At 56.6% G+C, this 13330-nt stretch overlaps 1 protein-coding gene across 3 annotated transcripts in view; it reads left to right on the top strand.

Moving 5' to 3' along the window:
* The window catches only part of GRB10 (growth factor receptor bound protein 10), a 111370-nt gene that overhangs the window by 67742 nt on the left and 30298 nt on the right, over window positions 1-13330 (top strand). For 2 of the 3 annotated variants that reach the window (XM_062178456.1, XM_062178458.1), the window contains 2 exons: window positions 4252-4471; window positions 7005-7149. In XM_062178456.1, the coding sequence (XP_062034440.1) occupies window positions 4252-4471; window positions 7005-7149 (365 nt within the window). The remainder of the gene's footprint in view (window positions 1-4251; window positions 4472-7004; window positions 7150-13330) is intronic. The other variant, XM_062178457.1, reaches the window with a different exon arrangement.

Below are 13330 nucleotides of genomic sequence, written 5' to 3'. Positions count from 1 at the left end.
AATTCTTCCATGAGGGAAACGTGACTTTAGCCACTCATTTCTGAAATACCAGTTTCCTCCACGTCCTCCCAAGCCTGAGAGCCTCAAGGACTTCTCCCTCCCGCAGGACCGCATGGAATCCTGCACACGGGGAGCCCAGCGAGGCAGGGAGGGAGCCGGGGGTCTCTCACTACGCGCTGCCTTTCAAATGAGTAAATAAATGCATATTTTAAAACACGAAACAAAGGGGTACAGACTCCCGACGCCCTGCAGGAGAGTTCTTGTGCGTCCCCTGGACGGGCTGATTCTGGGGTTTTTATTTCCTGCCTCAAATCCTGTCGAAACCACAGAAATGAAACACTGATTCCATTTTGTAAAATAATTCTATGAATTAGAAGTTGCAGTTGTATCTTTAACTGGGCTCAGGTTACATGATTTCTTTTTACGTTTACTGAGTTTCCTTAACCGTGGTGAATGAGAACAAAAGACTGAGAGCGTGACGCCCGATGCTGTGAATCTGCTCACGCGTGTCCAGAGTCGACACGCTGAAAAATAAATGCCTCTGCCTAGACTGTGAATCGGTGTGCAGGAGGACATTTCAAGAGAATTCTAAGTTCTGTTTGCACAAAGGCTCACTTGGCTGGAAGTCAGCAAAGGCAGCTTGCCAAGTGAACAGGGTCCAGGTGCAGTCACCTTTGCAGCCCGCCCTTCAGTCCTTGTCCACACAGACAGGGGAGGAACTTTGACCTTTGCACGTGTTTGGGGGACTTTTCACTTAAGGTACCCTACGTGTTTTCTCTGTGGGGCCTGAACCTACTGTGACTGCCCCTCGGCTGTTCATTGCCTAATGGGCGCCCTGTTTGTGAAAGCGGGGGAGGGGACGAGAGGTTCACTTCTGTGCACAGAGAACCTTGATGGATGTGTCCCTAAAGCTTCCTGCGAGAAGCTCTGGGGGTGGGGAGAGCTGGCTGAAATAATTCAGTGCAGGGAATCAAGCGTCCTCTTTATCTCTGATTAACACCCGAAAGACACTAGAGGGTGCTCTGAACCCAGCAGTGTGTTTTTGAGTGGAGGAAGTGAGGAGGGCAGGAGAGAAGCAAATTCTTCGCTGCTCACTTGTTCTCTCTCCCCTGGCCTGTCCCGGGGCCAGCACACCTCGTTTGGTTTATGGAAGACGTTGGCTTGGAACGGTTTATGAGCCAAATGCAAATGTGTTTCACTGAATTTGTGTCTATTTTAGAACCAGACCAGCCTCACCTTGCTAATGACGGCGAAACCAAATGAGATGTGAATTTGAGATCAGATAAGCTTCTCAAATATTTGGGGCAAAGTCAATGCCCAGGTCTGGAATGGGCTATTTAAGGAAGGAAAATAACTATTAATAACTTGATTGGCAGCTGTGTCATTTGGCCTATATTTGTGCAGTGAATACTCCCTCACAGATCCATGTGAGGGCGCCTTGTGGATAAGACCGTGCTTCCCCTCTCCTCCTAGTTGGCTCCTCCAGAGGACAGTCACAGGGACTGCGTTGGCACTGGGTCAGCGTCGGCTCGGCACTGCACCTGGGTTCATGTTCAAGAGCATCTGCCCCGTTCTCTCTTCACATTACTGGCAGCACCGGGCTGATTGACTGGATTCACAGGACCAGAAAAGAATCCAGCAGCAGCTACAGCACACAAAGGCACTCAGAGTCCTCGCCGAGACACGTGGCACGTGGCACGTCCCCAGAAACCACATGTGGTTTCCGTAACACCGTGGTGTAGTGACTAGTGACTTCTTTTTTCAACTTGGTGTAGAATATGAGGAAGTGTCTCCTTCCACATCAGACATTGTAATCACTCTTTCGAAGACGGAACTTTTGGTCTCCGTTAGAACTTAACCAAGTTGACATACATAAATAAGTCAGATATCTGTGAGAGAATCTGTTATCAAGCAGATAACATAGTGATTGACCCCAGAGAAAACATTAAGGTTGGATTTAGAGTAGGACATTCAGATTGCTTTAAAAGAGGTGGTAGAAGGTAGGAAGGTTTGAAATGTTGAAATGTTGGGGTTGGATTTCATTCATGAATACTAAAACCTGAAATGGAACGTCTCTGATTCATGTGGCTTTGGTGAGCAGATCAGCAAATATCATGGTGTGCAGAGGGGCAACCCAGGGAAGGCGCAGGCACTTCTGTACTCCCTCAGCCCCCACCTGATGCAGATGCCCAGGTGTTACCCTGGGGTCCTTTGTCCCCCCCACCCCCGGCTCCCAGGCCTTCAGGCTGTGCTATGCTGTTGTTATTTCATGCTTTCTTGTCTTACTATGCCCCCTCAGCCTTGAGTGACATGGGAAGCCCTAGCAAGGGCCACTGTAGAGTTTTGTGTGGGGAGCAGTAAGGCGGGGAGGCAGTATGTTCTGGAAAGATCTGTGAGCTCCTATATGGAGCGTGCACCTGCTCAGGTCAGAGGAGCAGCTGCTAACTCATTTTTAACCTCATGGCACTTTGCTTAGTGCTGTGTGATCTTGGGCAAGCAACTTAATCCCATGAGTCCTGACTCCGTGGCTGTTAAACTGGGTGAATAGTGACCACGCTGTCTGGTTCTGTAGGGAGAGCTGGAAGTCAAGCTAATCAGTAACATGCCCTTGTTTGCTGTACTCCTGTCTGTTCCAAGGCTTACAGATAATCACTAAGCCAGCCCCCACCATCCCTGAGGCAGGGTCCTGTTGCTAACCCTATGTTACAGCCAAAGGAAGGAGCTAGGACACCCCGGTCCCCAGCTCTGACCGGCACCCTGTGGAGCACGGCTGGAATCGCACGGCCTTGGTGCAGTCTCTGGGCTCCTTCAGTGGGTGGCCCTGCCATCTGTGACTGCAAGCCCTGTGTGTCGAGGGGATGTCACCCAGGGCACCGGGGAGCAGGCTGCCCTGCAGGGAGCTCAGCTGGTGCCTGCTGTGCTGTTAACAAGAGGCTAGTCTGCAGACTCACAGAAGCGGCCAGCGCTGTGACGTGGACTGCGTCACAGATCAGAAGAACCTCAGAGTAGCTGAAGCACAGCCACAACATCGCTCTGGGGGTGTGCGGCTGTTCTATAGACCTGTTCCCTGTGCAGGGTACAGCCTGGCTTCAGAAAGCACCAGAAGCCGAGCTGTATGAGGCTGCCCTGAGCCCAGCGGCGAACCCCGGTCACAGGTCCCTGTCATTGTCCCTGTCTGAGGGTGCTGGTTGCAGCCCAAAGTCTCTGTTCCAATCCAGGTCCTCAGAGAAATGCACACATTCTAGGAGCTGGTTTGAGAGAGACACCGTGGAGTCCAGCAAGGGCCAAATCTGCAGGATGGGGCGGCATTGCTTCTTCCTTCCAGAACCTCGGAAACTTTATCTGAGTGTGTGTGGCAGAGGCTCTGTCGTGCCCGGAGTCTCGTCCACTAGATACCTTCTGAGCAGTGCCTGGACTGGTGTTTAACCAGAGCTGGGCACCATGGCCCAGCCAGGTTGACTCATGTGTAGTTAATTACTGTGGACTCTGGGCTCTACCCCTTTCTGTCCACCTGTCCTGTGCCACCCTGGCTTCTGCCCCTGCATGTGCTTTGTGCCCCTGGTGCAGACGGCCTTCCTCGGACTCTGGGGCCAATGTGGGGGACAGGGTGGGTACCTCGGGGTCCACGCTGCACATGTTTAGCAGTGGCCACACAGTGAGTCTCCGCTAAGGCTTTGGCTGCTGTCTAGCCTCGTTGGACTGGGACTGGTGTCGGGCGTGGCTGCAGCATAGCTCCCATGTCTGTTTCATTCTGGAGTCCCGGGGAGCAGAGAGTCCTGGTGGATCTCATTAGGGACAGTGTCCTCCTGGGATGATCCAGTCAGCGGTGCCTGTGGCCCTGGGACGTGGCTAAGTGTGGGCGGAGTTGAGGAGGGTGGACCTGAGCAGGAGCTCTGGAGAGACAGGTGCACGTGTTGGGCTGCCCCGGCATCTCAGGGATGGGTGGCAAGTGTGGTTCCTAAGGCGTCTCTCGGACAGGGATGGGTGGCAAGTGTGGTTCCTAAGGCGTCTCTTGGACAGGGATGGGTGGCAAGTGTGGTTCCTAAGGCGTCTCTTGGACAGGGATGGGGGGCAAGTGTGGTACCTAGGCATCCCTCGGACAGGGATGTGGTGCCCGGATCTAACACCAATTCTTTCCGACATGTTGTCAAGACGGTTGTCTTGACAGTTTGGGAGCCTGACCCCAAGGTGTGTGGGTGCGACTCGGGCCGCCGCTAACGTGTCCTTCCTCTCTCGCCTTGTCCCGTGCAGAGGATGAGGACCTGGAGAAGCTGGTGAACGACATGAACACGTCCTTGGAGAGCCTGTACTCGGCCTGCAGCAACATGCAGTCGGACACGGTGCCCCTGCTGCAGAACGGCCAGCACACCCGCAGCCAGCCACCTGCCGCGAGTGCCCGGCCCGCCCCACCGCAGGCATCCCCGCGGCAGAAGGTGCAGCGCTCCCAGCCCGTGCACATCCTGGCTGTCAGGTGAGCCCCGCCTCCCTCCGCAGAGATAGGCTTTGCTTCTGCTTGTCAGGTGGGATCGGGAGGCATGGGTTGGCTGAGCAAAACCTGGGGCTAATGGGTTCCTTTTAGTGCCTCCTTGACTGCAGGGGCATGTGAGGGACCCCCCCCCCCCCCCCCCCCCCCCGCCGCCGTGGATAAACTCTACATGCACATTTCTCCTACACACACACACACCTATGATAGTTTGTGAATTAGGCACAGTGGTAGGGTCACGTGCACAGGCATGCGCTCTTGTGATGTCCAATTCACCACGCTCCCCTTCTTTTCGGGATGGCGCGATGGGACACTGTCCACTCAATGAGGTGAACAGGTGGGTGACACAGGCAGTGACCACTGCTGATCTTTGGACAGTGTTCTGTGGGGAAGAGCCTCAGGCCCTGACCGTGCCTGTGGACCACGGGTGACCGAGACCACTGAGTGTACGTGGGTCCAGCCTGGCAGGACTGGGTGAATGTGGGGCTCTGCGCACTGCCGGCGGCTTTGAATGAGCGCCTGCTGTGTACCGGTGCTCCTGGTGAAGAGGAAGCAGGAAAGGTGCTTGCACAGTGCAGGCAGTGCAGGCCTCGAGCCTGCATTCCCCATGGGGCTGTGGGGCCAACAGCAGCTGTGCCCCTGGGGCTTGTCAGAAACGCACAAGCCAGGCCGCACCATGTTCCCAAGAACACAGAGGCTTGAGCAAGGTGGCTGGCCAGAGATGGCTGTCCAGAAGGTCGCAATCTTGGGGCCCGGAGTGGGGCCTCTAAGGCCTCAGGGTGTCCTTCCCAGGGGCAGAATGGGGTCGGGGTTGGGGGAGTTTGGACAGGTTTGGGTCTTGGCAACGTCATTCTGGCTGCCTAGGGTCGGTGGAGGGCGGCGGGACAGAGAGCAGAGGGGTCTGAGCGTTTGCTGACCGGGAAGCCAGCTCACAGCTGGGGAGGGTGGCAGGCTGATGAGGACCCTGGGCGCGTGGTGGGCTGCAAGCGTGCAGATTGTGAGCACATGGGTTCTGCTGGGGAGGAGACAGAGCGTGCAGGCCTACCTGGTTTTGTCTTGAGTGCCCAGGAGGACCATGGCTGAGAGGTAAGGAGGTAGCTGGGCAGAGGGGAACGCGGAGGGCGCCTTCCACATTCCACGGAGACCTTGTGAACCCAGGCTGAGCAGTGAGGACAGCTGCTGGGGACTCCGTGCAACCTTGCCTGTCCCAGGCACTCCTGGTGGATTCTGGGCACAGAGACCCAGGAGGAGGGCAAGGGTTGAGGTGAGGCTGTGCCCGCAGTGGACTAACTCAGGAGGGTGTGAAGGCGGCCCTCTGTCCTGGGGTCTCAGCACTGTGTCTGCCAGGCACTCTGCTCCTTGTGCTAGGATCCTCCTGGCTTCCAGAAACTTCTAAGACATTTCTCTGTGGTCTGACACTGGGTTTTCTGCAGCCCCCATGTTGGTCTTGCCCCTGGCCTCTGCCTCTCAGGCCTGCTGCCTTGTGTCCCATTGTGGGGGTAGCTGGGCCCCTCTGCCAGTGTTTGTCCAACTCGGTGTCCAGAACACCAGTCTCACCCGCAGCTGCTGTTGAGCAAAGCCTGCAGGCTTCCGAGCAGGGGTGGACGTGCAGATGGGCCCAGGTGTAGTGCTGGTGCGGGCGGTGCCGCAATGCTGGGGTTGCTGAGCTGTCGTGTCAAGGACTATGGATTCATGAAACCCGCGGTTGCAGTGAGTTCAGGGTCAGCAGCCTTTCTCTGTGGACACAAGCGCGGGCTCGTTTCACAATTCGGTGAGGACGCTGGGGCGCTTCTGCTTCCTCGGTTAGATAAACGTTGGCTTCGGGGATGTTCCCAGGCTCGTTCTCCGGAAATGTTCCTTTTCACAAACACCTGGCTGCACACCGGCTGTTCACTGAGATCCGTGGTGAGGTGTTTGGAGGAACCCCGCAGCCTCTGAGTGAGCCCTGAGTAGTCTGCGGCGCACCTGCGCGCCTGGGCGGGAGGGGGGGGGGGGGGCTCTGTAGTGCGCATGCGCGTGTGCACCCCTTGGCCTCTGGTGAGTGCGTGCACAGGGCCCCGCCCCACGCTGGTTCATGGAGGAGTTGGTTCTTTCGCGACTGAGCATGACGACTTGTCACGTTGCCCCTCAGGTTTTGGTCACAGGGAAGCACAGCTCCTGCATTAGCGGTCTGGGTGTGCGGCCGAGGGGCAGTTATGTCCGCCCGTGGCTGCGCCCTCTCCTGAGCTTTGCCGCCCAGCGGCTGCTTCTCGCCCCGTCCCGCAGCCCCCATGGGTGCGCCTGGGCCCAGGCTTCTGGAGCTTTGGAAGAGATGTGGCTTGGGACGGCCCTGGTTCGACTGCCTCACAGCCCGCACGGCGCGCCCAGGGTCCACCTGTGCTGCCTCCCGACGTCCCCGGGGCCCCACACGCAGCATGTGCTGGGTCGCCTCTGGCTCTCCGACCCCGAGCACCCCCACGGAAGAGGGGGGCTGACCCCCGGGCCAGGGCGGCCCTAACCGCGCCCTTCTCTCACTCCCCAGCAGGCGCCTTCAGGATGAAGACCCGCAGTTCCGAACCTCTTCGCTGCCGGCCATCCCCAACCCCTTCCCAGAGCTGAGCGGCCCTGGGAGCTCCCCGGTGCTCCCGCCGGCCTCTCTGCCTCCGAGCCAGCCCGTGACAAAGCAGGTGAGTGTGCGTGGGGTGTGCACAGGCGCGTGGCTCACCTGGGGAGGCAGGAAGGGGCTGGGGCTCTTCTCCCGCTGCCGCCATTCTGACGTCTCTGGAGCAGTTTGGATTCAGCGGACAATTCCACCTGAGGAATGCAATCGTGTGTCAGACGCGTTCCATAAACGTGCCACAAACACTGACGATGTGGTGCTTAAGGGTGGCTCTTGGTGCTTCCAGAGCCTTCTGGGAAATCAAACTGAAGGCTCAAGTGCCTGGGCTCAGGCATCCTGACAAAGCTGTTTCCACCTCGTGGTCCTGACTCGGAACACCAGCCTTCCAAGGCCGACGGCTTCCTCCTGACCAGAGGCTGATGGCTGCATGTCTGAACTTGAGCTTGTGGTTTCGACTTTAGCCCTGTAGGGTCGGCTTTTAGTGCATAGCCAGTGAGGGCACAGCGGAGATGCTCACTAGCATCCTGGGTGGGAGTGCCCCCGTGAGTCCTGGCTCCTCCACTTCCGATCTGTCTTCGTGCTAGTGCACCTGGGAAGACAGCAGGTTACGGCCCAAGTGCTTGGGTGTCTGCCAGCCACACGGGAGACCGACACAGAGCTCCTGGCTCCTGGCTCCGAGTTCCACCTGGCCCAGCCCCAACTGCCGTAGTCATTTAGGGAGTGAACCAGCGGATAGAAGATATCTTCCATCTCTCTCACTCTGCCTTTCAAATAAATAAAACATAAAAAGAAAAACAAGTAGGACCTTCACTTAGATGCCACGTTAATGCAGCCATTGTCAGTATGTGAGGAAACTCAGTGGCCGGTCCAGTCAGAGAAACAGGCTGACAGCTACTTCTGCCTAGTTGATGGGGGCTGGGGCCAGGGTGGGTTCCAGGCCCTGCCAGGAGTCCCAGCCAGCCTTGCGGGGGACAGGGCTGGTGATAATTACAGCAGAGCAGCTGATTTTTTTTTTTTTTTGAGTATTTCTGCGTGCCAGGTATTACTGTGAGTGATTAATATATTGATTGATTGATGCATCCACTTGCTGTCCAGACCCACCCTGGGAATTAAGTACACATGTTCTCTCTCCTGCAATCAAGGAAACTGAGCCCATGGAGGTGAGAGAGGTGGCTAGGACCCAGAGCCCAAGCTGCAGCCACCTTATTCGGGTTCCTGAGACCCTGGCCGTCTTCCAGACAGGCATCACTCGAGGTCATCTGCCTTACCACGGTCTCTGCGTCCCGGGGCTCCCCACTGCCGCACTTTGCTGTCCTCAGGCACGACAGGCTGGCCACCCGCTGCACTCGCGTGTCCTGTCCCCTGCAGGTTCTGCACCCTGGGCACACAGACAGCTCTTATAACGTGTGCTGCTGCCACTGGCCCTGGCCTCCAGAGCCGGCTGGGTCACAGCGCCGTCAAAACTCAGGAGCGAGGTCAGTGGCCTCTGTCTGGGAGCCAGCACTGCCCTGGCTTTGGGCACTCGTCACATGCCCTGAAGTCCATCTGGGGTGTCTGCCTCCCGGGTGACGGCTGCCTCAAATAAGGATCCAGACAGACTGTCTATGGATTTGTAGCCGAGGTTGTTTACAGAGTAACCCATCCTAAAATAAGACCATGAAAATCTTAGGCGGCCCTCTCGGCAGCTGGCAGGACAAGGGCCTGTGCCCCCGTGGGCTGTCCGCGTCTGAGAATCAGGAAGACCGTGAATTGTGTCTGCTGCTGTTTCCGTGGGATCCCCAGGATCCCACTGCTCTGGGGTCTTGGTTGTCGCCCAGAGTCCTCAGGCCACAGGGGAAGCACGGGCAGAAAGGCTGAGTCACTTGGCCGCACTTAGAGAGAGCCAAGTTGTTCTCTTGTTCTAACTGTATGTGTGTATGAGGTACCGACTAACTGTGCACCACGTGTCCTCAGTGTGTGATGATGGCGCCAGGCTAGTTAGCATGTCCAACTCCCTGCACGAAGTGGGGACATCCCACCTGTGGGCGGCGTAAGGCCCAGGAAATCATTTGGTGTTCTGTCTAGGTAGCCGCAGGCAAGATTTGAAATTCAGTAACTCTATAGCGGGCTAACTTTTAGTTTGATAATCTGTGTGGCTCATGAATGATATCCTAAATATCCAGAGGGGAAAAAAAATGTTCCTAGCCCTGCCCTAGACACTTCTTAGAATCATTATTGTTTATCGCTGTTTGGCTATGCACATCCGTGGAGTAGAGTTGGAGGACACGTTGAGTGTGCATAGCACACACTGGGCACGTCTCACTGAGTGTGAACACATGCACGCTCACACCTCACTGAGTGTGCATGCGTGAGTCACACCTCACTGCACAGCACACACTGCTCAAACAACACCGTGCACGACACTCACTGCTCACATGTCAGTGTGCACGACACACGGCCTGCACTGGTCACACCTCAGAGTGTACATAGCACACACTGGGCACGTCTCACTGAGTGTGAACACATGCACACTCACACCTCACTGAGTGTGCATGCGTGAGTCACACCTCACTGCACAGCACACACTGCTCAAACAACACCGTGCACGACACTCACTGCTCACATGTCAGTGTGCACGACACACGGCCTGCACTGGTCACACCTCAGAGTGTACATAGCACACACTGGACACGTCTCGCTGAGTGTGCTCAGTACACACCCGTCACATCCAGATAACAAACAGTTCCTTCCCCTGTGTTAAAGACTGCACCCTCTGTGTTCATGGAATATGCAGTGGCTCCTGTGGGCTAGCCTCACCCTGTGCAGTGGCTCCTGTGGGCCAGCCTCACCCTGTGCAGTGGCTCCTGTGGGCCAGCCTCACCCTGTGCAGTGGCTCCTATGGGCTAGCCTCACCCTGTGCAGTGGCTCCTGTGGGCCAGCCTCACCCTGTGCAGTGGCTCCTGTGGGCCAGCCTCACCCTGTGCAGTGGATTCCTGTGGGCTAGCCTCACCCTGTGCAATGGCTCCTGTGGGCCAGCCTCACCCTGTGCAGTGGCTCCTGTGGGCTAGCCTCACCCTGTGCAGTGGCTCCTGTGGGCCAGCCTCATCAGCACCCACTGAGAACTGGACGCACTGCTTCCACGTGGGTGTGATGTGTGCTGTTCCCCGGCTCCCTGTTTCCTCTGCCTCTTCCCAGCCTCGAGTGCTCGCACTTCTGTGACAGAGCCTTGCTGAGCCTCTCCAGGGGGATGTTTGTCTGAGTCCCCCCTTCCTTTGGGCCTCGTGCATAGTGTGGTCTGTTGGTGCTGCCGGTGCTGCACGTGAGCCCCTCAGCTGCCTGCCTTTGAGGTCTCTGAGTCAGGAGTCCTGGGGGTGATGCTGCTGGGTCAGGTGTCTGCGTCCTGTTAGTTGTCACATGCCTATGGGAAAGAGAAATGCGAGGTGCTTTCCCCTCTCTTAGAAGTGGGGACTGGAGCCCAGTCCAGAGTCTGAAAGGAAAAGGACCCAGCCAGCTGAGCCCAGGAGAAGGCATGATGTAGTCTGGGAGGTGACTGGGGCAGGAGAGGCAGGCAGCAGGCTCTTGGGCCACCTTACTATGTCCGTACTGAGAGGTTTAGGGTAGAGAACCGGGGCAGGGGAAAGAGCAGAGGAGACCCTGGATGTTATAGCCCAAGCACACGAGGCCTTCCTTAGACGACTACAAGACTGACCTGCCTCCGCTCTCTGGGTTTCCATTTCAGGTGGCCACTTAATGGGGCAGGAGTGGTCAGGAGTTGGTGGCTGGCGATGCCAGCATGCCAGGTCTAGAGAGTGATTGCTGTGGTGTGGACCTGGTGCTCGTCACAGTGCACCTGCTCCTAGGATGGGACGCGGGGACACAGTGGGCTGCAGCCCTGGGGGTGGACACCAGCCCTGGGGACAGCCCCATGACTGCAGGCAATATGGTAGCAGAACTAAGTCTGAGGTAGGCTCAGAGCGACATTAGGTCTCCACTGTTGGCGTGTGCCCCTTGCGTGAGCTGAAGGCTGGGTTCCAGAGGGCGGTGGCTCCCGACAGTCCCCCTCCTTGAGCTGCACGTGGTGGAGCAGCGTCCGGCTTCATCTGCGCCCTGGTGTCCAGGCCTCCCTTCTGTTACCAACCTCCCCTCCCACACACACACGCAATTGGGTCTTTTCCCCTGTGTTTTCTAGAATTCCAGTTACTTTGGCCGTTGTGAAAGTAAGGAAACACAGGCCTGGTTAGTTTGGGGAGTGTTTGACGTTCCCTCACTTTTGTGGAAATGCACATTTCCTGCTTGGTTTGGGAGGCTCTGAAAAGCTGATGGACTCAGGTGTGCTCCCAGAGCCACTGTCCATGGCGCCTGTGCGCAGTGTGCTCCATGGTCACACTGGGACTGTGAGTGCCCTCTCCCTGGCTTCAGGTTTCCCTGGCACTGCTCAGAGCCGCCGGGCGTCAGCCCCCGTAGCCAGGGAGTAGTCCTGGAACTCCGACGTGATGTCCCCGTGTGTCTCTGTTGACCTCCCAAGTGATGCAACCGTAGCCCAGTAGGCGTGACCTGGAACTGGCCACTTGTGGGGCTAAGTGTGAGACAGGAAATCGTCACTGGACTCTCATGTGAAATCCCAGCCTCCAGTCGTTCTCTGGACTATAAATATCTCTTTACATACAAAGTCTGTAAATCTGAGACGCCTAGGGCTGGGCCTTTGTTACGGCTTCCAACAGCTCCTGATCCTGAAAATGTGAACTCTTAAGTCACCAGCGTGCTCTGCAGGGAGAATCTCCATTCTCTGCCAGAAACGTGAGTCTGTACCTTGCCCACATGTGGCTGTTTCGAGGGGTGTTTCAGAAAGACCAGTCTGCTTTGGTGCCCCCTCAAAAAGCACAAAATAGCAACAACAAAAACCTTGGAATGCATACACACCCAGGACCTTCAAAAAGTTCATGGAAAATGCATATTATTGAAAACCTGCGCGTGAACTTCATCATGCACAGGTTTTGCATCAAAGTTTTAATTCCATTTCCCAGGGGCTTTCTGAAGCCCCTCTGGTGGTGAGGGCCGAGCTGTAGAGTCAGAGGTGCTGTGCAATTAACCTCGGTCTTCCCCAGGCGTGGGTACATTTTTCAATGAAGGCTGCATCTCTTGGGATGAACAAAACATGATTTTCCCACTGCATTGACTTGCTAACTTTTGCTGGTGCTCTGACTTAAATTTTACTAGCAGGAGGGCAGGCACTGGTCAGACATCCTTTCCCTGATTAACCAGTGTGGTGGCTTCTGTGATCAGAAACTCTTCTGCGTGAGAGTATTGGAACCGCCATTCAGCCTGAAGAGCCAGCCTGTCACACCCACGGACTGTGGTTACTCGGTGGGGTCTGCACAGTTGAAACATCCAGAATCTGCACTGCGATAATGGAAGTTCTGCGTGCAGAGCGGAGGCCCCTCCCCAGGAAGTGTGCTCCACACACAGAATTGTTCAAGACCCTGTGCACAGCTCTCTGTAAGCTTTGTGTATCAGGTGTGCAGGAAACATAATGAACTTTGCATTCCCCCAGATGTGTCCTCACAGTGTATCTATGAGCAAACATTGCAAAATCTGGTCCCATGCGGAGTGACCACGGGGCTTCTGCTCCACGCTCTGGTCTGTGCTTGTCTGCCCCGGGCCTGGGGTGAAGCGATCCATGGGACTCCCAGGAGAGCAGTGTTGTGCTTTGGGTCCTGCTGGAGGGGCTCCCCCTTGGGAGCCTCCATAGAAGCTGGCCTCTAGGGAGTGTGTCCCCGGGGCTGGGTATCACAGTTCTCCTGGCCCTGTGCCTTCTGGGGGCCGCTTGTGCAGCCTCACCAGCTCTGTCCCCTCTGTCTGCCCTGACCGCTACCTGGACCCAGTCTACCCGCCCTGTTCTTTGTTCTTAGGTTCTCCTCTCAGCCTCTTAAGTAGCACGAAGGAGAGGTGATTTGAGTATGGGAGGGCAGCAAGTGAGGCTACCCCAGAGGACTGGGAGGAGAGAGTTTGGTGGGTGCCCCTCCCCCACGGCGGCTCGCCAGGTGTCCACGTTTCTAGGAAGCTGAGCTCCGACGTGGCACGCTGGCCTGAAGGTGGAGGAGCGCGCGCCCCCTGCTGGCAGCTCTTATTTTAGCCCGGAGAGAACCAGCTGCTAATGCCTGTTTTCCTTACCTTCCCCCAAGATGGCTTCCCGTGCTAACCACACGGCATGCACGGGGTCCAGGCGACAGTTTCTGGCCCTGTCTGTAGAATTCTGCCATCTTCACCTC

Source organism: Lepus europaeus, chromosome 20 (assembly GCF_033115175.1).
Source record: "Lepus europaeus isolate LE1 chromosome 20, mLepTim1.pri, whole genome shotgun sequence".
Lineage (NCBI taxonomy): Eukaryota > Metazoa > Chordata > Mammalia > Lagomorpha > Leporidae > Lepus > Lepus europaeus.
This window is presented reverse-complemented; position numbering and strand designations above follow the sequence as displayed.